Genomic DNA, 23,988 nt, shown 5'->3' on the forward strand with positions numbered 1-23,988 from the left:
GTTTGTAGACCAAAGAGAAGCAAGTGAAGAAAGAAATTGAAGAGGATAACTGAGCCAGTATCATGAAGGTCATGAAGAGAATTAAATGGGAATGAGTTTTTATCATGAACTCAGCTAATAGGGTTACGTTGGGAATAGAGGAATTAAAACCAGTAGGAAAAGAGGAAGAACATTTTGAAATAGACAAAATTGAAGAAGTTCATTCTGATAGTTTTCTCATCAGCATTTATTGTATGCCTATCTACCATATGTTAGGCACTATATATTTTGTTAACTTTTTTTTGTTTTTCTTAGAGATATGCAAAACAATATCTTATATGTATAAAATATAAAAACAACATATAGTGGAATGCCCATTGTCTCCTCACCCAGGCTAAGAATTTTTTTTTTTACGTTTATTTATTTTGAGAGAGCGAGAAAGAACGCAAGCAGGGGAGAGGTAGAGAGAGAGGGAGAGAGAATCCCAAGCAGGCTCCTCACTGTCAGCACAGAGCCCAATGTGGGGCTTGACCTGAGCTGAAATCAAGAGTCCAAAGCTTAACTGACTGAGCTACCCAGGTGCCCCCAGACTAAGAAATATTAATAGAGTAAGTAAAAGGAGCCAGTTTTAGAGATTCATCCGTATTGTTTTGTATATCAGTAGTTCCCTTTTGCAGAGGTATGTTCTATTGCATTGATAATTTCACAGTTGTGGTTTTGTTTTGTTTTTTTTAATGTATTTACCAGTTGGTGGACATTTGGGTTTTCTTTTTTTGTTTGTTTTTTGTTTTGTTTTGTTTTTATTTTTATTTTTTTTACTACTTTTTGCTTGTTATGAATAAAGCAACTCTTTGTGTGGACACGTGTTTTTATTTTCTTCGGAAAATACCCAAAAATGGAATTGCTGAGTCATGGTTAACTTTTTAAGAAACTACCAGACCATTTCCAAAGTGGTTGCATAACTTTACATTCCCATCAGTAGTATATAAACATTCTCCGTATAAACATCTACTTGGTATGTAGTTGCTCCACGTCCTTGCCATTACTTGGTTTGGATAGTCTTTTTAATTTTTGTCATTCTAGTGTTCTGAGTAGGTACTGATATCTCACTATGGTTTTAGTTTGTATTTCCTGATGATTAATATATTGAGTATTTTTTCATAGGCTTTTGGGCCATTATCTTCTTCAGGGATTCACAGGCTATATAACCCCCAAGGCAAGTCTGACTCACTCACCACCTATATTTGTAGATAATTTTATTAGAACACAGCCATACTCACTTATTTGCGTGTGGTCTGTTGCACCTTCCACGCTGTAACAGCAATGTAGAATAGTCCCCCCGCCCACATCTGCAGTTTCTTTTTTGGTGATTTTGATGTAGTTGGGAAGCCGATGATCCTCCTTCTGACTTATCCTCAGAAGTCAGTATCAGCCTATCGCCATGTCACAATGCTTAGATTGTTCACCACACTTAATGTCATCACGTGTGCATTTTATCATCTTATCACTAGAATAAAGGTAAATACAGTACAATAAGATATTTTGAGCAAGACCACATTCACATAATTTATTTTATTTTATTATTAGCTATTGTAAATCTCTTACTGTACCTAATTTTTAAGTTAAACTTTGTCATAGTTATGTAAGTATATAAGAAAAAAACATATGTATAGGTTCAGTACTATGTGCAGTTCAAGGCATCCACTGGGGATCTTGGAACATATCCCCCGTGGATAAGGAGGCACTACTGTAATTATGACAGAAACTCTATGGCATGCAAAGCCTAAAATATTAATTCTCTGGCTCCTTCACAGGAAAGAAAAAGTAATCAGTGTATCTTATGGTTCAGCTTTAAAGAGGGATTCCATATGTAGTCAATTCAAGACTGTTTTGGGGGGGCGCCTGGGTGGCGCAGTCGTTAAGCGTCCGACTTCAGCCCGGTCACGATCTCGCGGTCCGTGAGTTCGAGCCCCGCGTCGGGCTCTGGGCTGATGGCTCAGAGCCTGGAGCCTGTTTCCGATTCTGTGTCTCCCTCTCTCTCTGCCCCTCCCCCGTTCATGCTCTGTCTCTCTCTGTCCCAAAAATAAATAAACGTTGAAAAAAAAAAAAAGTTTTAAGACTGTTTTGGGGACCAGCAAAGCAGTGATATGACAAGAACTCCCATCACTCACTGCATACTCATTTTTTAAAAAGTTTTTTAATATTTATTTATTTTTGAGAGAGAGAGAGAGAGACAGAACGTGATCAGGGGAGGGGCAGAGAGAGAGGGAGACACAGAATCCAAAGCAGGCTCCAGGCTCTGAGCTGTTAGCATAGAGCCTGATGCAGGGCTTGAATTCACAAACCATGAGATCATGACCTGAGTCGAAGTCTGATGCTCAATCGACTGAGCCACCCAGGTGCCCCTGATACTCAGTTTTAAAAGTCATTTTTAAATTAATATTTTACCTTCACATAAAGAGTCAAATAACACTGTTACAAAAATGAGTCCCTCACATAGACCCATACTTTTCCCAGAGGCAACTACTTTCAACTCCTGCCCCTGATTCTTATGGTATTTACCTCTATAGTTCCAAATAATATGCTTATATTTATGTCACATCTTCATCTCCTCCCCCACCCTCTCAGTTTTCAGGCACTGTCTTCTGACTTCCTAATACAGAAGATGCAAATTTAGCTCAATCCCACATCCTTCTACCTCCCCATCTCCCAACCTGCCCACTCAGTTATACTATAAACATTGATTGTTGATCTAACCAAAATTACTGAGCAAGTTTCATGCCACAACAACAAAGTACAGTAGTCTCCCCTATCCGCAATTTCTCTTTCGGTGGTTTTAGTGTAGTTGGGAAGCATGTGATCCTCCTTCTGACTTATCCTCAGAAGATCAGTAGTAGCCGATCTCCATGTCACAATGCTTATGTTGTTCATCAAACTTAATGTCATCATGTACGCATTTTATCATCTTATCACTAGAATAAAGTTAAGTACAGTACAATAAGATATTTTGAGCAAGACCACATTCACATAATTTATTATATAGGCAGGTAGCATAATATATACATACGTATGATTCTTTTACATTGTAATTGAAGAACAAGTAAATTATAAATTCTTTCATTTTGAAATCAGTTCCTTTGATCTGACTAAAAATATCAGACATTTTACATTTGGTGGACACTACAGCATTGATTTTTTTAAACCATTTAAGAATAAAATTTAGTTTTTCTTCAGTTTAACAACAAAATAACTGTTTACAAACATGAGTGTTTCCAATCAAGGGCAGAATCTTAGCACAATAATTTTTGAAGTTAGGATATTATTACTAAGACATTCTTTTTTAAAATTTATTTTTATTTTAAGGATAGAGAGAGCACGAGTGGGGGAGAGGGATGGGGGTGGTGCAGAGAATCCCAAGCAGGCTCCACGCTCCGTGAGGAACTCGATGCTGGGCTCAATCCCACGATCCTGAGATCGTGACCTGAGTCGAAATCAAGAGCCAGATGCTTAACTGACTGATCCACCCAAGCACCCTGAGACTTTGATACCTTAAAGTTCTTATCTTAATACATAATTTCACGTCATAGGAGTATCACTTATTTTATTTGCATTTTAAAAACAAACCTTATTTAAAATCAGTACTTTTCTGTTTATTCCATTTTTGTCCTGCATCTTTTTTACATACTAATTATAATTCTACTATAGGTTGTTTCATAATGCTGTCTTTTGACAGTCACATTTTACCCCCTAACAGTCACTTTTTGTGGGGTTTTTTTTTTTTTTTGCCTTATTTTATCATTAGGAATATTCTCTTCCACACAGAAATATGCCTTCTCACATTTCTTTTGAAAATCATGGGTCTCTAATTCTCTCTGGGACAGGAGAAATATTTCACTTTCCTCTTGATTCTGCTGTAAGAAAGACCATAGTCTACAGAACCCAGAGATGGTACAGGAATAGTATAAACTCTATACACCTAAATTTGACAATTTACATGAATTCTTCGAAAACCACAAACTACCAAAAATCACTCAAAATGAAATACCTGGGGCACCTGTGTGGCTCAGTTGGTTGAGCTCTGAGTCTTGATTTCAGCTCAGGTCATGATCCCAGGGTTGTGGGAGTGAGTCCCACATTGGGCTCTGTGCTGAGCATGAGGCCTGTTAAAGATTCTCTCTCTCCCTTTGCCCCCCCCCCCACCATGTGTGTGTGTGCATGCTCTCTCTCTCTCTCTCTCTCAAATAAAAAAAGAAATACATAACCTGAATAGACCTGTAACTATTAAATTGCTTTTGCATTTTAAACCCTTTTACAAAAAAACCCTTCCAGGCCAAGTTAATTTTACTGGCAAATTCTTCCAAACATTTAAAAAAAAATGGAAGGGGCACCTGGGTGGCACCATCAGTTAAGCATCCAACTCTTGATCTCGGCTCAGGTCATGATATATCACAGTTCATGAGTTCAAGTCTTGCATTGGGCTCTGTGCTGCTGGCCTGGAACTTGCTTGGGATTCTGTCTGTCCAAATAAAGAAAGGAAGGGGGGTGGGGGTGGGAGGAAGTGTACCAATTTTGCACAATCTTTTCCAGAAAATAGGAGAAAATACTTTTCAGTTTATTTTATGAGTCTTGCACCACCTTGATAGCAAAACTAGAGAAGGACAGTTTAAGATCTAGACCTAAAAATAAACCTAAAAATCCTCAAGAAAATATTAGCGAGTTGGGTCCAGCACTATATAAAAAGGATAATAAGACCATGTCCAGGTGGGGTCTATCCCAGGAATGCAAGACTGTCTCAGTTTTTGAAAATCAACCAGTGTGACAAGCCACATTAATAATAGAATACTACTAAGTCTGTAAAAAAGGTATGAACTATTGATACACACACGACATAGAGGAACCTGAGAGGCATTACTCTGAGTGAAAGAAGCCTGTCTCAAAAGGTTACATACCATATGTTTTCCATTTATATGACATTCTCAAAAAGCCAGAACCATAATAGTCGAGAATAGATCAGCTGTTGCTAGGGATTAGGGGTGAAGGGAGCGTGTGACTACAGAGGGATAGCTTCAGGGAGCTTTTTGAGATGATGGAAGTGTTCTCTATCTCGATTGTGGTGGTGGTTACATGCATCTATTCATAGGTTAAAATTTATAGGAGTGTATTTACACACAAAAATGTCCATTTTATTGTAAGAAAGTAAAATTTTTAAAAGCCCCCACAGACCAAATGTGATGATGAACAATAGTTATCAGTCTGCCTCATTGAAATATGGCTGGGGACTTTTCAAATTGGAGCATGTACCCTGATTAAAGCCACTAGTCTACTTCATCTAATTTTTGCCACATTGGAATGGAGACCCAGCATTGTTGGATTTTCTGATTTTCCAAGAGAAGCCAGAATTACTAAATTTTACACAAAATCTGGTATTGTAAAGCATGGTTACATAATTTAAAAAAAAATTTTTAAGTGCTGTGTTGACCAGCATAGGTCTGAAAAATAGGCATACTAATAGGCTGTCACTGATGCTGATGTTGTAGTAGATCATCGTGGGCAGCTTAGTGTTAAAGACAGCCTTGAGTCATTGAGAGAAGACTGATGAATGTCCCTAGGGTTGCTCTGTTATGGGTGTGAGACTTTTATGGTAGACTTATGGTATTTGTAGGTGGCATGGGCTTCTGAAGAGATGTGATATATTTAGGTGACAGAATGATGGTCTGGGGATGGTACCAGAACGGAATAAGTCAACTTCCCTCATCCCAGCTAGTAAAAGCAGTAGTTTCCATTGGAGAAGACTTCAGAGAAATTGGGGCATTTTTAAAAAAAGGGAATGTTCAGTTGAAGTGGTAAGGAAGTTTGTATGAAATAGAAATCCTACAGGGCTCTGTGAGGGGATTGGCAGAGGAGTGAACACAAGGATGAACCGTGATTGAGGAGGAGTATGACTGAGGTGGACAGGAATGCTAATCTAGGAGGTGAATGTAGGAGTGTATTGGGTACATTATATGGAAGCAGAGGAGTTAAGAGTGGCAATCTCTTGGATTTGTAGGAATTGCTGACACATTTTATACCTCTAAAGCTTGACTCATGCTCTTCCCTCTACCTGGAATGTTGTGCCTCAACCTCCCTCAGCCTTATCTGTATCATTCCTATACAAAATTCTAAATTCAGGGGGCAGCTGGGTGGCTTAGTCTGTTAAGCGGCCGACTTCGGCTCAGGTCATGATCTCGCGGTCCGTGAGTTCGAGCCCCGCGTCGGGCTCTGTGCTGACAACTCAGAGCCTGGAGCCTGTTTCAGATTCTGTGTCTCCCTCTCTCTGACCCTCCCCCGTTCATGCTCTGTCTCTCTCTGTCTCAAAAATAAATAAATGTTAAAAAAATTTTTTTTTAATAAATAAAATTCTAAATCCAGATGTTTACATTTCACTTCTGGAAACCATCCCTGGCACTCCTTCCTCACCTCTTCCCCAAGCTCAGACCTCTCTTTCTCATACCATCCAGTATATATCCCTATCTCAGAGCTCACCATCTTATATTAAAATTACTTTTTTTTTAAGTTCCCCTATAAAATACCATGGTCCTCTGTGGGTCAGGTTCCATATTTTATTCATCTCTTTGCCTTAGACAGGTAGAACACAGCCTGGCATTGAGCTAGTACCAAAAATATTTCTTGAACAGAGAAGTTAGGTTAGCACATGTTTTAATTATAAGATTGGCATAGCAGGTACCTGGACTTTCTTCTTTCTTTAAGAGCCACTGGTAGTATAGGCCTATGAGCTGTTTTGTGATTGGCTCAGATCTGCTTAGAGAAAAAGCAAAGCTCAGTGCCAGATAGCAAGTCATGGTTAAGGCCAGGGACATCGCCTTTATTCTCAGTGTCTTCTTTGTTTCTAAAATACAGTGGCAGCCTTTTGGGAAATGATGAATGGTAAGGGAACGCTTTCTGACATTTACATTTGGGCAGCCAGGATTTTATGTGATGCTATTACAGTGATCACTGCACAGAGTATTTATCCTACTGCATTCCTGTCATTTGTCTTTGTAGAAAATCTTGATGGTGAACAGATTTAAAAGACTTTATGTTACCTGGTTCATGAAAAGAATTCTCCTCATCAGGAGCCAGGTGTATTTTATTGAGTCTGTGCCTTTGCAGTTTCTCTGCACAAATTATTCCATTGACCTTTCCAGAGACATCTTAAAATAATCTAACTGCAACCTTCCCTTATTGTGTTAGGCCATTTATCATTATTTAACTCTGGCTGCTCGAACAATTCCTTCTGCTTTCTCTGTCATTGGAACTGAACTTTCAACATCATTCTTTTATTTTGTGGTATATTCTTCCATTTCTTTCCTAAAGTTTTGCTTTAGGCTGTATGTTTTAGACTCTGTTCCTCCATTAGGCTTTTCAGGGGCTGGAGAGCCATTTAATAGAGAACCTGAACTCACAGGAATGAGATGATAAAAGAAACTTCAAGTGATTACTTTTCATGTTAGTGTTTTTCCCTCTTCCCCCTGCCTAATCTCCAGCATAGAATTAAGGTCTTATTTTTCTCAAATAACCAACAATAGGGATGTGGAAGGTGTTACTATTCTTTTATTCATCAGACATAATAATTAGACATTGTTAGGCATAATAGACTTGCACACTAAGTGTGTCTTATGCTATTCAGTCCAGACAAAAATGAAAAGAACAAGTCCATGCCTTCAAGGAATTCAGAATCTAATCAGGATAATGAATGAAATAAAAGTTACAAAATACCTCCTGTAAGCCTCTGCTTTTTTTTTTTTTTCCTTCAAATAGAACAGTATACTTTCCTGACAGAGTTATATCATTCATTACATGAGCTTCTCGGTGTGACAAACTTAGCACACCTTATGGCCTGTAGTAAGTTCAATGAATGGGGCTTATATTGATGGATAGATAAAGAATAAGTGGAAACATGAAGGAAACGGCCATGACATTTCTATCTAGACACAAAAAAGTTTTCACAGAGAAAGTAATATTGCAAGAAATTGCATATACAAAGACATAAGGGAATGAAACATAAGGTACATTTAGAGAACCCTAAATAATTGCTATATCTGGGAGAGAGGGATGGATGAGGGGAGGAAAGTGAGAGGTAAGGCTTCTGAGGTAGGCAGGAATTTGAACTTGATCCTATAAGGAGTGGGGGCCATATTAATCAGGGAGTCTTAAAATTAGTCAATACCAAAGAAAATTTATGATATATTACATGTCTCTTTCAGGTCTCACTTGCTCTGGAGCCTCTGTCAGAAACTTATGACAGCTACAATCCTCTTCCTACCACTGACATGACAGAAAATGTGGTTTTATCTGAGCAGGAATTCAGAGAATATACTGAACCCAACAATACTCAGTTTCTGGTTCCATCAAGGCCTCGTAGGATACCTACCACCAAAATGGACGGAAAAGAGTTAACAGCTAACAGTAGTAGATCAACCACTCCGAGGTAATTACCACAGTCTGTCAGCTAACTCCCACTGTACTGATCATTTCTTTTATTTGTGTTTGGATTAAAGACTGAATGTAGTCATTCATTCAGCAAATAAATATGAAGTACCTACTGTGTGCCTAGGCCAGTACCAATTACTAGGCATAGAAATTAATGAGACAATTCTTATCTTTGAGGATTGCTCACAATCTATTAGGGAGACCAATGTACAGATAAATAAGTAAGATTAAGTCATACACAGATGCCATGATAGATGTCCATGAGGGAAAGGAGGGAAAGGGTGGTATTTCGTGAAACAGAATGGAGTAAGAGAAATAGATTTTTTTATTTTCTAATTTAAGAGAGATAGTGAGCATGAGTGGGGTAGAGGGGCAGAGGTGGGGAGAGAGACAGAATCCCAAGCAGACTCCATGCTTCATTGCAGAGCCCAATGTGGGGCTTGATCCCACGACCCTGGGATCATGACCTGAGCCAAAATCAAGAGTCAGATGCTCAACCAGCTGAGCCACCCAGGCGCCCCGAAATAGATTTGTCTTTTAAATAATTACGAGGCATTTGTTTTGTGTCTGGCTCTGTCCTGAGCTCTTTATTTCATTGTCTCACTTGAGCCGCAACCATACAACTGTAGGTGAAGCATGTATTATTTATTTCATTTGGGAGATCAAAAATGAATTTACGAAGTCTAAACTACACTGCTATAAACCACTCATGCACTTTCTGTCTCCGACAAAGTGAAATGTTACCATAATGGGTAATATATTGCTAAAATTCTCCTTTATTTTAAAACAGGGGAAAGGACCACTTGTACTTTGCAGAGAACTCTGATACCATAAAGGATTCTTCCTTTGGACTACAACACCATCTTAATTCAGGACAGAGTTTAGAGTGTATGACTCTGAAAGGCAGAGCCCCACGGAAGCAGATGTCCCTTCTTAACAGTTCTGAATTCCAGCCTCAAATTACGACAGTGGCCAAGAGTCACAGTGACTCATGCATTGTTTCTTCAAACAACCCCCCTACCAAGGACCTTCTTTCAGGTATGTATGTATTTATGAACAAAGACTAAGCTATATTTATTAGAATTACTCTGCCTGTTAGTCAGTCTTCAAAGAGAACCAAGACTTCTGCTTGAACTAAATAGCCAAATAAAAGTGAGTAATCTCACTGACATTCAGAATCTCTCATCATTTAAAGGCAGCTCCATTAAACCAGTAAGTTACTTCTAAATAATTATTGGTGCTTACAACTGTAGGTTTAGGGAAGGAGCCATTTAAAATGAACCTGGATATGGGGGGAAAGCATTTATCATATCATATTATTCCTTATTTTTCCACAAATAATTTAAAGCAAATATGCTTTTTGTCTCATCAGCAGTATTGTACCACTGTGGAGAGGCTAGTACTAAATCTGTCTCACATTCTGAAAATTGTTGGTCTCAGTGGAAATATTCAGTGCACAACAACTGCTAATCTTAAACCTGGGAATTGAATATGACTTGCAGCCAAACAGAAGTAGAAGAAAGTCAGTTTACCTATATAAGGGCTTAAATTGAAATTTAAAAGTCCAAATAGGATTATTTGGGAGTGGTATTATAAAAGCAACTGAGGTCCTTACATTACAATGTAATGCTTCAACCATATATCTCTGTAACATTAGTAGCATGACAGGAATTTGTTTCCATGCTCACAAGTAAATTTCCAAAGTAGAATGTCTGCAGCATTAGTAGAAAAGTCTTTAAAATAACTATTTGGATACATAATTTACATTAGTCAGGGTATTTTTTTCATGAAGAAAGATATTTCATTCATATTTTTTCAACTGAAATGTCTGTGATCCCCTATTTTAAAAAATATACTCTGATTATTGGGGCGCCTGGGTGGCTCAGTCGGTTGAGCGTCCGACTTCAGCTCAGGTCACGATCTCACGGTCCGTGAGTTCGAGCCCCACGTCGGTCTCTGGGCTGATGGCTCGGAGCCTGGAGACTGCTTCCAATTCTGTGTCTCCCTCTCTCTCTGCTCCTCCCCCGTTCATGCTCTGTCTCTCTCTGTCTCAAAAATAAATAAACATTAAAAAAAAAAAAATTAAAAAAAATATATATATACTCTGATTATAATCTATTAATGTTAATCTTCAGTGCAATCCTAGGCTACATTAACAAGAATGAATTATCCCAATATACTATACTATACTATCTGCACCTGTCAGCTCACACCTGGAATATTTTGTATAGTCACCAGACTTGGAGAAAGATATTTTTTGCTCATTAAGCAGTTACTTACTTAGTACCTATCATATGTCTGGCATTCTTCTACATGTCAGAATACAGCGATTTAAATTAAAACAAAAACAAAATTCTGCATCATGGACCTTGTATTCTAGATGGAAAGACCAATGATAAATCAGGTAAATAGGTAAGTATGTAGTGTTAGATGATGATAATGGCAATGGGAAAAAAACAAAGGAAGGCAGATGAGAGAAGGGGATTTTAGTTTTACATAGGTTGGCAAAGGAAGGCCTCATTAAAAAAGTAACATGAGAGTAAAGATCTAAAGATGAGTTCCTTCTAAAGAGAGTAACTAGGTTGAGGAAGGGACCACCAAGAGCTATTTAGCCTCACAAAAACAGCTATCATTTATTGAGCATTCATTATGTGCTAGGTACTATGCCAAGTACCTTATCCACATAATCTTACAAAAACCAAGTGAGGTAGGGATTGTTATTCCCATTTAAAAATGAAAACACAGGCTCAGAATTATGGAGTTCCTGTCCTGTCAAAGGGGGCAGCTGCTCCTCAGCTCTAGTTCATTATTGCCTTTAGACTCTAAGGCAAGGTCCTCTGCTTTATCCTACTGTAGGTTCATTGTTTACCTAGGCCTGCCTTTTTTTTCATTTTTCCTTAAATCAAGACTTTTCTGGGGTGCCTGGGTGGCTCAGTTGGTTAAGCGTCTGACATTGGCTCAGGTCATGATCTCACAGTTCATGGATTCGAGCCCAGCATCGGTCTCTGTGCTGACAGCTCAGAACCTGGAACTGGCTTCTGCTTCTGTTTCCCTCTCTCTGTGCCCCTCCCCACTCATGCTCTGTCTCACTCTCTCAAAAATAAATAAACATTGAAAAAATGAAGAAAAAAAAAAAGACCTTTCTGCTCTACTGTCCAAGCCAAGCAAAATATGACAGGTACAGCACATGGACTGCCAATGTGTAGTCTCTTCCATGAGATTTAATGAGGATCAGTTGTCTTAAAGATGAAACAAGACAGATTGTGACTCAGCCTGAGTTAATAGTATGACCTGTACAGGGGCGCCTGGGTGGCTCAGTCGGTTGGGCGTCTGACTTTGGCTCAGGTCATGATCTCACGGTTCATGAGCTCAAGCCTCATGTTGAGCTCTGTACTGATAGCTCAGAGCCAGGAGCCTGCTTTGGATCTGTGTCTCCTTCTCTCTCTGCCCCTCTCCCTCTCACACTCTGTCTGTCTCTCTCTCTTAAAATTAAACATCACACACACACACAAAAAATAGTATGACCTACACACAATAGGAAAGGACAGTTTCAAGAGGCAGTGAATTCTCTATCACTGGAAATGGTCAAGCATGAGCTAGTTCACCTTCTGATGGGACTTCTTCAGATTGTATTGAATTTTCAAGTGGACACATAGGATGTTTTAAGGCCCCTTCCAACCACAAGATTCTGGAGAACTAAGGTTAAGTGGCCCACTCTAGTCTAAAGTAGGTCTAGAGCTGGGATTCTGAGAGGGATGTAACAAATACTGTAAATGTAAATGTCTTCCTGGTCTTTATTATACTGACATGACACCAGAAAAGAGGTATAGAGCTGAATTGGTGAACTGGCTAGTATTTATGAAACATGAACTGCACATCCTTCTTATGAGAGTTGTGTTTAGAATAGATAGCAAGGAGTCAGAACAAAAACCAGAAGCTGTACATCTCCCTGAGTTTAGCAGGGGCTGTGCACATGGCATGTGGAAAATAAACAAGGGAAACATTTGTCCTAAACTCACTTGAATGCCTTTTTTTATTTAGGAAATGATTACTGAGTTGAGGTGCAGAAGGATGCCATGACAGCTCTTATAATGTAGGTACCAGCTTCCCCTTGAGAAGGGGAGATCAGATGTTTTTTAGTTGCCATGTCTTTGACTTTAGAAAAGCTTTTCCAAGAATGGCTGTTTCAACAATGAAACCACATGGAGGCCAATAAATGGACCATCTGTGCTCAGACTTGTCCTACTTGTTTTCCTCAAGGTTTATTTCCTTTTTAAAACCTGCTTTTGGAAAATATCTTAAGTACCTATTCCCATTTAGATATAAATTACTGATTAAGTCACTTTTAAATTATTCCATTCTCTGAGGAATTTTTATTTAACAGGGATAAAAACTTTTTTTTTTTTTTTTGAGTTTATTTATTCTGAGAGTACACGTCTGTGCGCACAAGCAAGAGAGGGGCAGACAGAGAGAGAGGAAGAAAGAGAATCCCAAGCAGACTCCAAGTATCTTTTGAGTGATTGTTTTAGATCAATCATTGTTTTGAGTATTGGGGGTACAATGATAAATAATGTATAGTCTTTGACCTTAAGGAATTCAGTCTAATAAAGGAAACAGACTCCAAAGCAGATGTAGTACAATTACGTATGATATAAACAACAGTGGAAGTATTTATTAAAACGTTTTATCAAATGCCTGATATATACTAGGCACTGTATCAGACACTGAGAATATAAAAATCAGCAAGAGCCAATCCCTGGTCTCAAAGTTGATTGGGTGAGATAGACAATTATAATACTGTATGACAAATTCTTTGATGAAATTAAATACCCAGAGCTTTGAGAACATGAAGTATTGTATTTATGGAATTGAAAATAGTTGGGTATGGTTAGATCACAAAGTACCAAGGCTATTATTTCTCCAGAAACATTTTGGGTATCAGTAGAAAAACTATTTTTCTACATGGCCCTGAAATCAATTGAAGTTTACTATCAACACTGCTTGTTATTATCCACTTTATTCATAGTACATTTGAGTGTGCCCACCTCATTGAAGAACTTTAAACTGTACTGAGTAAAGCCAAGTACCAACTAGAAACTAAAAGAAGAATTTTCTGTCACATAGCAATCTTTAGCCAAATTTCCAATGCCAGCAAGTCCATGTTTTCCTTACCCTTTCCCATTGAATAAACAAGACAATCATTTTTTTTGGCTGAGTGTTAAAGAAATTTAAAAAAAAAAAAACAACAATACTGAACAATTATTGTGCTACCATTATTTACATTAAAAATGTTAATGTATATTAAGTGAAAAGCAATTTCAAAACAGTATACGTATGTTTACAAAAGAGGAAATATATAAATACGTGTGTGTGTGTATATAATTTTAAAAACTATAAGAAATATATCACAATATTAACGATAAGTATTCCTGGGTAGTGACATTAATGGGCATATTAGAGGCTGCCTACATTTCTTGACCTTTGGCTCCCTCCACCTTAAAGTCAGCAAGGATACATTAAGTCTTTCTCCTGCTTCAAATCTCGGACATCATAACCTGCAAAAAGGCAGGGAAAACTCTGCTTTTAAAAGGTTTGGGCAGGGGCTCCTGGGTGACTCAGTCAGTTGAGCATCTGACTTTGGCCCAGGTCACGATCTCTCGGCTTGTAGGTTTGAGCCCCACGTTGGACTCTGGGGTGACAGCTCAGAACCTGGAGCCTGCTTCAGATTCTGTGTCTCCCTCTCCCTCTGCCTCTCCCCTGCTTGTGCTCTGTCTCTTTCTCTCTCTCTCAAAAATAAACAAGACAAAAAAAAAAAAAAAAAAGGTTTGGGCAACCAAGAAGATCTCTCTATCTTAAGGTTGACTGATTTGGAACATAATTACAAAATCTCTTCACAGCACTTAGATGAATGTTTGAATCAGAGAGAAGATATGTGTACACCAGAGTTGGGAATCCTGGGGGGAATTATCTTAGAATTCTGAATGGTCGATCTTTATTTTCTTTTAGTTTAGTTGTGTTTTCATTGAACATATGATATTTCGGGTTTGGTTTTGTTTTTTTTTACTTTTTAAGCTATATTTTGAATTCTTTATACTAACAAATGTTAGATGTTTATAGATCTTTTTTCCCCCCCTTGGCCTGACTACCATATCTTCTTTCTTTTTGGAAGCTTTAAAACTCTAGACTAAGAGAGATGGGCACTTGGTGTCTAGTCTCAGTTAACCTCCAAAGCATCTCTGGAACCTCAAGAACATAATACTTTCCACTGTTCCTTGGAATAATGCCACTGGTCCTAAGCTTTAAAAAGATGTTTAGGGGCGCCTGGGTGGCGCAGTCGGTTAAGCGTCGGACTTCAGCCAGGTCACGATCTCGCGGTCCGTGAGTTCGAGCCCCGCGTCAGGCTCTGGGCTGATGGCTCGGAGCCTGGAGCCTGTTTCCGATTCTGTGTCTCCCTCTCTCTCTGCCCCTCCCCCGTTCATGCTCTGTCTCTCTCTGTCCCAAAAATAAATAAACGTTGAAAAAAAAAAATTTAAAAAGATGTCTAAGGACTAAAGTAGGGTCATATCTAGTATAGTAATTAAAATCATAGGATGTAGGCGCGCCTGTCCAGCTCAGTTGGTGGAGTGTGCAACTCTTGATCCCAGGGTTCTGAGTCTGAGCGCCATGTTGGGTGTGGAAATTATTTAAAAACATAAAATCTTAAAAAAAATAATAATAAAAAATAAAAATCATAGGATGTGAAGTCATACTGGTTATACTGTGTGTATAACTTGGGCAAGTTACTTATCTTCTGTGCCTCAATTTTCTTCATCTGTAAAATGAAGAAAATAATAGTACCTATCTCAGAGAATTCTTAGGAGGATTAAATGAGTTAATATATAATATATGTAGAGTAGTGCCCAGCACATGGTTAAGAGTTCAGTAAATTATCATTGCTATTATTGTTGTTGTTGCCTAAGGATAGTAAATTTACTTAGGTAGGTTTTTCTTTTTTTTTTTTTTTAATGTTTATTTTATTTTTGAGAGAGATGGGGTGAGTGGGGGAGGGGTAGAGGATCTGAACCAGAATCTGTGCTGACAGCAGACAGCCCAATGTGGGTCTCAAACTCACAAACCACACAATCATGACCTGAGCTGAAGTCAGGTACTTCACCGACTGAGCCACCAGGCGCCCCACTTAGGTAAATTTTTCTTATCAGAAACTCTGAAGCCTTCATCTTGACTTTTCTTTTTTTTTTTTTTTTTTTTTCAGCGTTTATTTATTTTTGGGACAGAGAGAGACAGAGCATGAACGGGGGAGGGGCAGAGAGAGAGGGAGACACAGAATCGGAAACAGGCTCCAGGCTCTGAGCCATCAGCCCAGAGCCCGACGCGGGGCTCGAACTCACGGACCGCGAGATCGTGACCTGGCTGAAGTCGGACGCTTAACCCACTGCGCCACCCAGGCGCCCCTATCTTGACTTTTCTATTAACCTGTTGTATGATCTTAGACAAGTCATGGGAATTTTTTGGCATTCTTTTCTTCATTCGTAAAGTATAAATTTGGAATAGATTATCACTATGGCTTATAAATTTTAGCTGGTGTAGTTAGTGTTTTTTGGATAATAGTGACATTATTATAAATAATAGAATTCAGTAAGATATCTAGATACAAAAATAATGTGTAAACATTATTAACTTTATTATGTACAAATACCAGTTGGAAGAGTCCATGCATTCATATAATGACCCACCACCATATAATGACCCTAGACACACTGACCTCCCTCCAGAATAGACTTCATTTACTGCTGTAATGCGAGCATCTGAAACAGTCCCCATAATAGCTCAGTAAACATTTCTTGTAAAGGGAGTATCCTCAAGAAATTCTCAAGCTGGTGGGGAAGGCAGACAATTCTCAAGCTAGTGGGGTAAGCCATTACAATATACTAGGTTAAGTCTGGTCATAGAAGGAGAGATGCCAAATATTGCAAGTATTACTATTGGATTTTAGATTTTCCATGTTCTGCTTTTGCCCTCTTCAGCTCTGTTAGAACAAGGCAATAAACTGCGTAATGCCATGGTGATTTCTGCAATGAAATCGAGCCCAGATACTAGCATGCTGTTGGATGAAATTCATCCTCCCACGAAGGAAGATTTCCTCAGAGCCTCAACACAGTAAGTTACAGGGTAAACATGATTCTTAACAGTTCATTTCTTAATTGCTGCTAATGTATGTTTTTGTTAAGTTATAGACTAAATAATCTTAGAAATGCTCAGCAAATAATTCTTAATGTGGTGGAAAGGAAGCCTAAATAAGGAGTTAAGACACTCAACATCTAGACCTAGCACTGGCATTTGCTAATTTATGTAAATGGCTAAATTCTTTTCTCCCTATAAACTGGCATGCTTATATGTATAATGGGGATACTTTCTCCTTCTCTGACAGAAATCAAATTACATTCTAAGGTAGAAAAGGGTTTTGTAAATTGTGAAGTTTTATATATATTTAAGGTAGTTAAGTCTAAAGTGTGTTCAATTTTATATATTGAACCATCTCCATGTACTATCTCTTAGCTCAGTTAATTCTGATTTAGATTTCTCCTCTATGTTAGCCACTCAGAAAGTACTTTTCCATACCATAGAATCAAAGCCTTGTCTAAGAACCAATTTAAAGACCACATAGAAGATCACCTCCTCCCTCCAACTAAGAGTACCTTTTGGAAACATGACACAAAAGCTGACACCAGAGCCATACAGCTGCTCTTGGGCAGGTAAGGGCTTTTAACTATCTTTCTTCCTTTTAAATTCTTCCTTCAATTCGTTGTGTATATTGTTAACAGATTTATCTTCTGAAAGCAACACTTCCTTAGTCAATTGACTTCCAAGTCAATCTCTTGATTATTTGCATACTAAATAAAAATCACTACTTATTACCTACTAAGTAAAAATCCAGTCTTTAGCCTTTTATTCTTAGCTTCGCTTACAGAATGGTCTTCCACCTTTCTATTGTTATCTCCCAGTTCTCTCCCCAATACCACTGTTAGGGTATAATTTTCAAAACTCAGATTTTATTTTTCTATTTATATATATATTTTTTAATGTTTATTTTTGGTAAAGAATAAGAGAGAGCACAAGCGGGGAATGGCAGAGAGAGAGAGGAAGACACAGAATCCAAAACAGGTTCCAGGCTTCAAGCTGTCAGCACAGTGCCTGACACGGGGCTCAAACCCATAAACCGCAAGATCATGACCTGAGCTGAAGTTGGACACTCAGCCAACTGAGCTACCTAGGCACCCCTCAGAACTCAGATTTTAAACAGATACAGCTTAATTCAGGGTCTTATTGTGCCTCTTATTACCTATGTGGCCAACGTAATTAGGCATGAAAAAAGTAAAAGGGATACAAATTGGAAAGGAAGAAGTAAAACTATCTCTATTCACAGATGACACGATCTGATCTGTACAAAATCCTAAAGAATCCACTAAAAAAATAAAATCAGGAAGATTGCAGAATATAAGATCAATATACAAAATCAGTCATACTTCTGTATCCTTGTAATGAACAATCCAAAAATGAAATTAAGAAACAATTCCATTTATAATAACATTGATAAGAATAAAATACTTAGGAATAAATTTAACAAGAGAAGTGCAAAACATAAACTCTGAAAACTGCAAAACATTATCAAAAAAAGTTTTAAAAAATTTAAATAAGTGGAAAAAATTCCCATGTTCATGATTCAGTGCAGTCTTTCTCAGAATTTCAGTTGACTTCTTTGTAGAAATTGACAACCTGATTCTAAACTTCCTATGAAATTGCAGGGGACCCAGAATAGCGAAAACAGTCTTGAAAAAGAAAAAAGTGGGAGGATTCACACTACTTCTCATTTTAAAACTTAGTGCAAAGAAGTAGTAATCAAATCAGTTTGGTACTGACATTAGGGCAGATATATAAATCAAGGGAATAAAAATGAGTTTAGAAATAAACCTGGGTTTATGGTCAGCTAATACTCAACAGGATGTTCAGTCAGTGGGAAATATTCTTTTCAACAAATGCTACTGGGACAACTGGCTAGCCACATGCCAAAAAATGAAGTTGGACCTTTATCTCAAGCCATATTTTAAAAAAAAATCTCAAAATAGATGAAATAGCTAAATGGAAGAGCTAAAACTATAAAGGTCTTAACAAAAATTGAGGTAAATCTTTATGACCTTGGATTCAGAAAAGGTTTCTTCAATATGACATCAAAATCAAGCAACAAAAAAATAGATAAATCAGACTTAATGAAAATTAAAAGTGTGCTTCAAAGAACATTATTAAGAAAGTGAAAAGACGACAAAATGGAGAAAATATTTTCAAATCTGATAAAGGACTTATATCTAGAATATATAAAGAACTCGTACAACTTAATAATTAAAGGGCAAATCATTCAGTTAAAAATATGCCCCCCCCCCACCTCCCCAGGGTGCCTGGGTGGTTCAGTAAGTTAAGCATCCAACTTCAGCTCAGGTCATGATCTCACAGTCCATGGCTTCGAGCCCTGAGTCAGGCTCTGTTCTGACACCTCAGAGCCTGGAGCCTGCTTCAGTTTCTGTGTCTCCCTTTCTCTCTGCCCCTCCTTGACTCACAGTCGGTCTCTTTCTCTCTCTCTTTTTGTCTGTCTGTCTGTCTGTCTCTCTCTCGCAAAAATAAACAAACATTAAAAAACACTTTTTTTAAATATGAGCAAAGGATCTTAATAGAAATTTCTCCAAAGAAGATGGTGAAATGGCTAATATACACAAGAAAAGATGCCAACACCATTAGTTGTCAGAGAAATGCATATCAAAATCACAGTGAGATACCATTCATATGCTCTGGGATGGCTAGAATCAAAAAGTCAGATAGTCAGTGTTGGTGAGGATGTGGAGAATTGGGAACCCTCATACACTGCTTACAGCAGTGTAAAATGGTATAGCTACTTTGGAAAATAATCACTTCCTCAAACTGTTAACGTGTAGAGTTACCATTGACCCAGCAATTCAGCTCCTAGGTATACACCCAAGGGAAATGAAAACATAAGTCCATGCAAAAACATGTACATGAATTTGCATAGCAGCATTATTCATAATAGTTAAAAATGTTCATGAGATGATACATAGGGAAGAAAAAAGTGGGGTATTCATAAATTGTAATATTATTTGGCCAGAAAATGGAATAAGGTACCGATAACATACTGTAGCTTAGATGAACCTTGAAAACATGCTGAATGAAAGAAGGTTGTCACAAAAGAGAACATATTTTATGAGTCCATTTATATGAAACATACAAAATAGACAAATCTGGAGAAACAAAAAGTAGATTCAGGGGCTTTTTAGGGCTGGGTATGATGGGGGGGGTAAGTCATAATAGCTAATGGATACATAGTTTCTCTTTGAGGTGACGAAAATATTTTTAAAGTGTGGTGATGGTTCATATCTGTAAATATACTAAAAACTACTGAACTTCTCACTTTAAATGAATGAATTATATGTTATGTGAATTATGTCTAAATGAAACTTTTTTTTAAAAGAATCTAGCATAAGGTCTGAAAAAAGACACATCAAGATATACAATCATGAATTTTCAAAATACTGGGTAAAAGGAGACGATCTTAAAAACTTCTAGAAAGAAAAAAAGAAAGGTCATATAAACAGTATCAGAATTGGAATGACATCAGCTACTCCGGAGAATTGACCAAGATGGTGACATAGGAGGCTTCTGAACTCCTGTTCTCCCATGGACACATTGAATGTAAAGCTACGCACAGAGCAGTTCCCTCTGAAAGAGATCCAGAGACTGAGCAATTCCTACATATTGTATGAATGAGAAAATACCATTGAAATGGGTAGGAAAGGCAGGTGACTGTTTTGTGTAATATACAGAATTCAATACAAGAAGTCAAGGAAAATGAAGATACAATATGTAAAGCAAATATGAGTAAATCTGAAGGGATAAATAACAGCAATACAATAATAGCAGAGAACTTTAATACCACATGTTCCACAATGGATAGATCATTCAGACAGAAAACCAATAAGGAAATACTGGACTTAAATGACACAGACCAGATGGAACTAATACACATATATAGAACATTCCATCTAACAGCTGCAAAATACATACTTTTTTCCAGCACACATGGAACATGATCTGTGATCATATATGGGGCCACAGAACAGTTCTTAATATATTTAAAGAGATGAAAATATCAGGCATTTTTTTCTGACCACAATAGTATGAAACTAAAAACCTCAAGAAGAAAACTAGAAAATTTACAAATATGTGGAATTTAAATGACAGGCTCCTGAACAACCAGTGAGTCAAAGAAATCAAAAGGGAAATCAAAGTAACTTGAGACAGGAAATTGGAAACACAAGCAGATCTAAGAGGAAAGTTTATTGTATAAACATGTGCATTAAAAAACAAAGTAGGGGGGCGCCTGGGTGGCGCAGTCGGTTAAGCGTCCGACTTCAGCCAGGTCACGATCTCGCGGTCCGGTCCGTGGGTTCGAGCCCCGCGTCGGGCTCTGGGCTGATGGCTCAGAGCCTGGAGCCTGTTTCCGATTCTGTGTCTCCCTCTCTCTCTGCCCCTCCCCCGTTCATGCTCTGTCTCTCTCTGTCCCAAAAATAAATAAACGTTGAAAAAAAAAAAATTTAAAAAAAAAAAAATAAAAAACAAAGTAGGGTGGCTGGGTGGCTCATTTGGTTGAGTCTCTCACTCTTGATTTCAGATTGGGTCATGATCTCATGCTTCTTGAGATGAAGCCCTGAGTCTCATGTTCATGAGATCAATCCCAAGCTTGCTTGGGATTTTCTCCCACTCTCTCTGCCTCTTCCCTATTAATGCATTCATGCACTCTCTCTTTCTCTCTTTCAAAATAAATAAACTTTAAAAAATAAAATAAAAAATGAGAAAGGTCTCAAATAAAATAACTAAATTTATACTTCAAAAAACTAGAGAAAAAACAATCTAAGCCCAAAGTTAGCAGAGGGAAGCAAACAAAGATCAGAGTAGAATATGAAATAGACTACTAAGGCAATATAAAAGATCAATGAAACTAAGAGCTGGGGGGTTTTTGAATACATGAACTGGTAGCAGACTGATGCCTTATGATTCCTTATGACTGATGACACAGAAATACAATCATAAGAGACTACCATGAAAACGATATGCCAACAAATTGGAAGATCTACAAGAAATGGGTAAATTCCAGGTTATGGGTATTAATTAAGGAGGGCACTTGTGCCTGGGTAGCTCATTCAGTTAATAAAATGTCCGACTTCAGTTCAGGTCATGGTCTTGTGGTTTGTGGGTTCGAGCCCCACGTCAGAGTCTGTGCTGACAATTCAAGAGTCTGGAGTCTGCTTTGGATCCTATTTCTCCCTCTCTCTCTGCCCCTCCCCTGCTCTCATGCTCTGTCTCTCTCAAAAATAAATAAGCATTAAACAATATTTTTTAAAAAAGGTACTTGTTATGATGAGAGCTGGGTGTTATATGTGATGAATCACTAAATTCTTTTTTTTTTTTTAATGTTTTTATTCATTTTTGAGAGACAGAGCATGAGGGGGCGCGGAGGGGGATGCAGAGAGAGGGAGACACAAAATCTGAAGCAAGCTCCAGGCTCTGAGCTGTCAGCACAGAGCCTGACGCGGGGCTCGAACCACAAGATCATGACCTGAGCTGAAATCAGACCCTTAACCAACTGAGCCACCCAGGGCCCCATGAATGACTAAATTCTACTCCTGAAACCAGTATTACACTATATGTTAACTAACTGGAATTTAAATAAAAATTTGAAAAAAAAATGGATAAATTTCTGGAAATATGCAACCTACCAAATCTGAATCATAAAGAAACAGAAAACTTGAACAGACTGATTACAGTAAGGAGATTAACAAAATCTAACCTTAGAGTAAACCAAAACCTCCCAAGAGAAAAAATGTCCAGAACCAGATGGCCCCATTAATGAATTCTACCAAATATTTAAAGAGCTAGTACCAATCCTTCTCAAACTCTACCAAAACACAGAAGAGGAGGGAGCACATCCAAACTCATTTTACAAGGCTAGCAGCACTCTGATACTAAAGCCAGACAAGGATACTACAAGAAAATAAAAGTATAGGTTTATATCCCTGATGAACAGTTGCAAAAATTCTCAACAAAATAGCAAATTGAATTCAACAGTACATTAAAAGGATTATACAGCATAATCAAGTGGAATTTGTTCCAGGGATACAGGGATGGTTCAACATCCATAGATCAATAAATATGGTATGCTGTATTAACAAAATGAAAGGTGAAAATCATATGATCATCCCAGTAAATGCAGAAAGAGCATTTGACAACATTCAACACCCATTCATGATGAAACCTCTCAACAAACTGGGCATAGAAGCAAGGTACGTCAATATAACAAAGGCCATGAACAACAAGCCCACAACCAACATCATAGTTAATAATGAAACACTGAATGCTTTTCCTGTAAGATCAGAAACAAAAGATGCCTGCTCTCACCACTCCAACATGCCTGTTTAATGGGTCATAGACAGTAGAATACATTCAAAGAAATGTTAATTGTAAAAAAGTATTAAAAGGAGAGGACTGCATTCTAAACAGTGGAGATCTTAACTTTAAGGGTGTGTGATGCAGGAGGGAAAAAAGCAAGTAACTGAGTGACGGGAACCTCAGTAAATGATTGCTATGTAAGATACCAAAAAGTAGAACTTCAAAAAGGAACAGTGTTCTGGTGCTACAGAGAAGCCATGTGGATTGGGAAGTTGTTAGTTGGGTTTTGGCAGTTAGGGAGTTCTCACCTTTGAGAGAGATTATTAGATTACTATAGATCAGTGGTTCTCAACTGGGGAGCTATTCTCCCCTACTTCCAGCCCCATGAGACATTTGGTGATGTCTGGACACATTTTGGATTATCAAACTGGGGGAGTACTACAGAGATATGGTGAGTAGAGTTCAGGGATCCAAAATGCACAGAACAGCTCCCAATGACCAAGAATTATCTGACCCATCATATCAGTAGTGCTAAGTTTGAGAAACCCTGCTGTAGATTAAAAAAAGGTGAGGAAAGGAGCAAATATCTATTGAGCATGTGTTTGTTCCAAGAACTATAGGAAAATGATCTAACTTGAAGGTAGTAATTATGTGCTGGTTTGGTGTTTTTGTTTTTGTTTTTTTTTTTTTGGAAATTAAAGAAGAGGATGGGGCACCTGTCTAGCTCAGTTGGAAGAGCATTTGAATCTTGGTGTTGGGGTCTTCAGTTTGAGGCCCATTTTGAGTGTAGAGATGACTTAAATAAACTTCAAAAAAAAGGAGGGGGTGGTAAAATTATAGCAACTAGCATGAATGGGAAGCAAAGTTGAAAGAATTAATAATAAATCCTTAGCATGTTACCTGGTACATATTAAGTATTTACTAAATATTATTGCTTTTATTATTAATAACCGGTTCATTACCTGGGTGGCTCAGTCAGTTGAGCGTCCGACTTTGGCTCGGGTCATGACCCCACAGTTTGTAAGTTCGAGC

At 38.0% G+C, this 23,988-nt stretch overlaps 1 protein-coding gene and 1 long non-coding RNA gene across 2 annotated transcripts in view; one reads left to right on the forward strand and one right to left on the reverse strand.

The window, feature by feature from the left end:
- Positions 1-23,988, forward strand: part of C2CD3 (C2 domain containing 3 centriole elongation regulator) — a 147,454-nt gene that overhangs the window by 13,307 nt on the left and 110,159 nt on the right. Inside the window, 4 exon segments of the mRNA XM_030331170.1 lie at positions 8,223-8,446; positions 9,239-9,486; positions 16,473-16,605; positions 17,073-17,201. Coding sequence (XP_030187030.1) covers positions 8,223-8,446; positions 9,239-9,486; positions 16,473-16,605; positions 17,073-17,201 — 734 coding nt within the window.
- Positions 760-23,959, reverse strand: LOC115524687. Its single transcript, XR_003972180.1, has 2 exons — positions 23,919-23,959; positions 760-1,486 (listed from the first exon to the last, which is right to left on the reverse strand). It is a non-coding gene; the product is annotated as an uncharacterized LOC115524687 (long non-coding RNA).

The sequence above is a fragment of the Lynx canadensis genome, chromosome D1 (assembly GCF_007474595.2).
Source record: "Lynx canadensis isolate LIC74 chromosome D1, mLynCan4.pri.v2, whole genome shotgun sequence".
Taxonomy (NCBI): Eukaryota; Metazoa; Chordata; class Mammalia; order Carnivora; family Felidae; genus Lynx; species Lynx canadensis.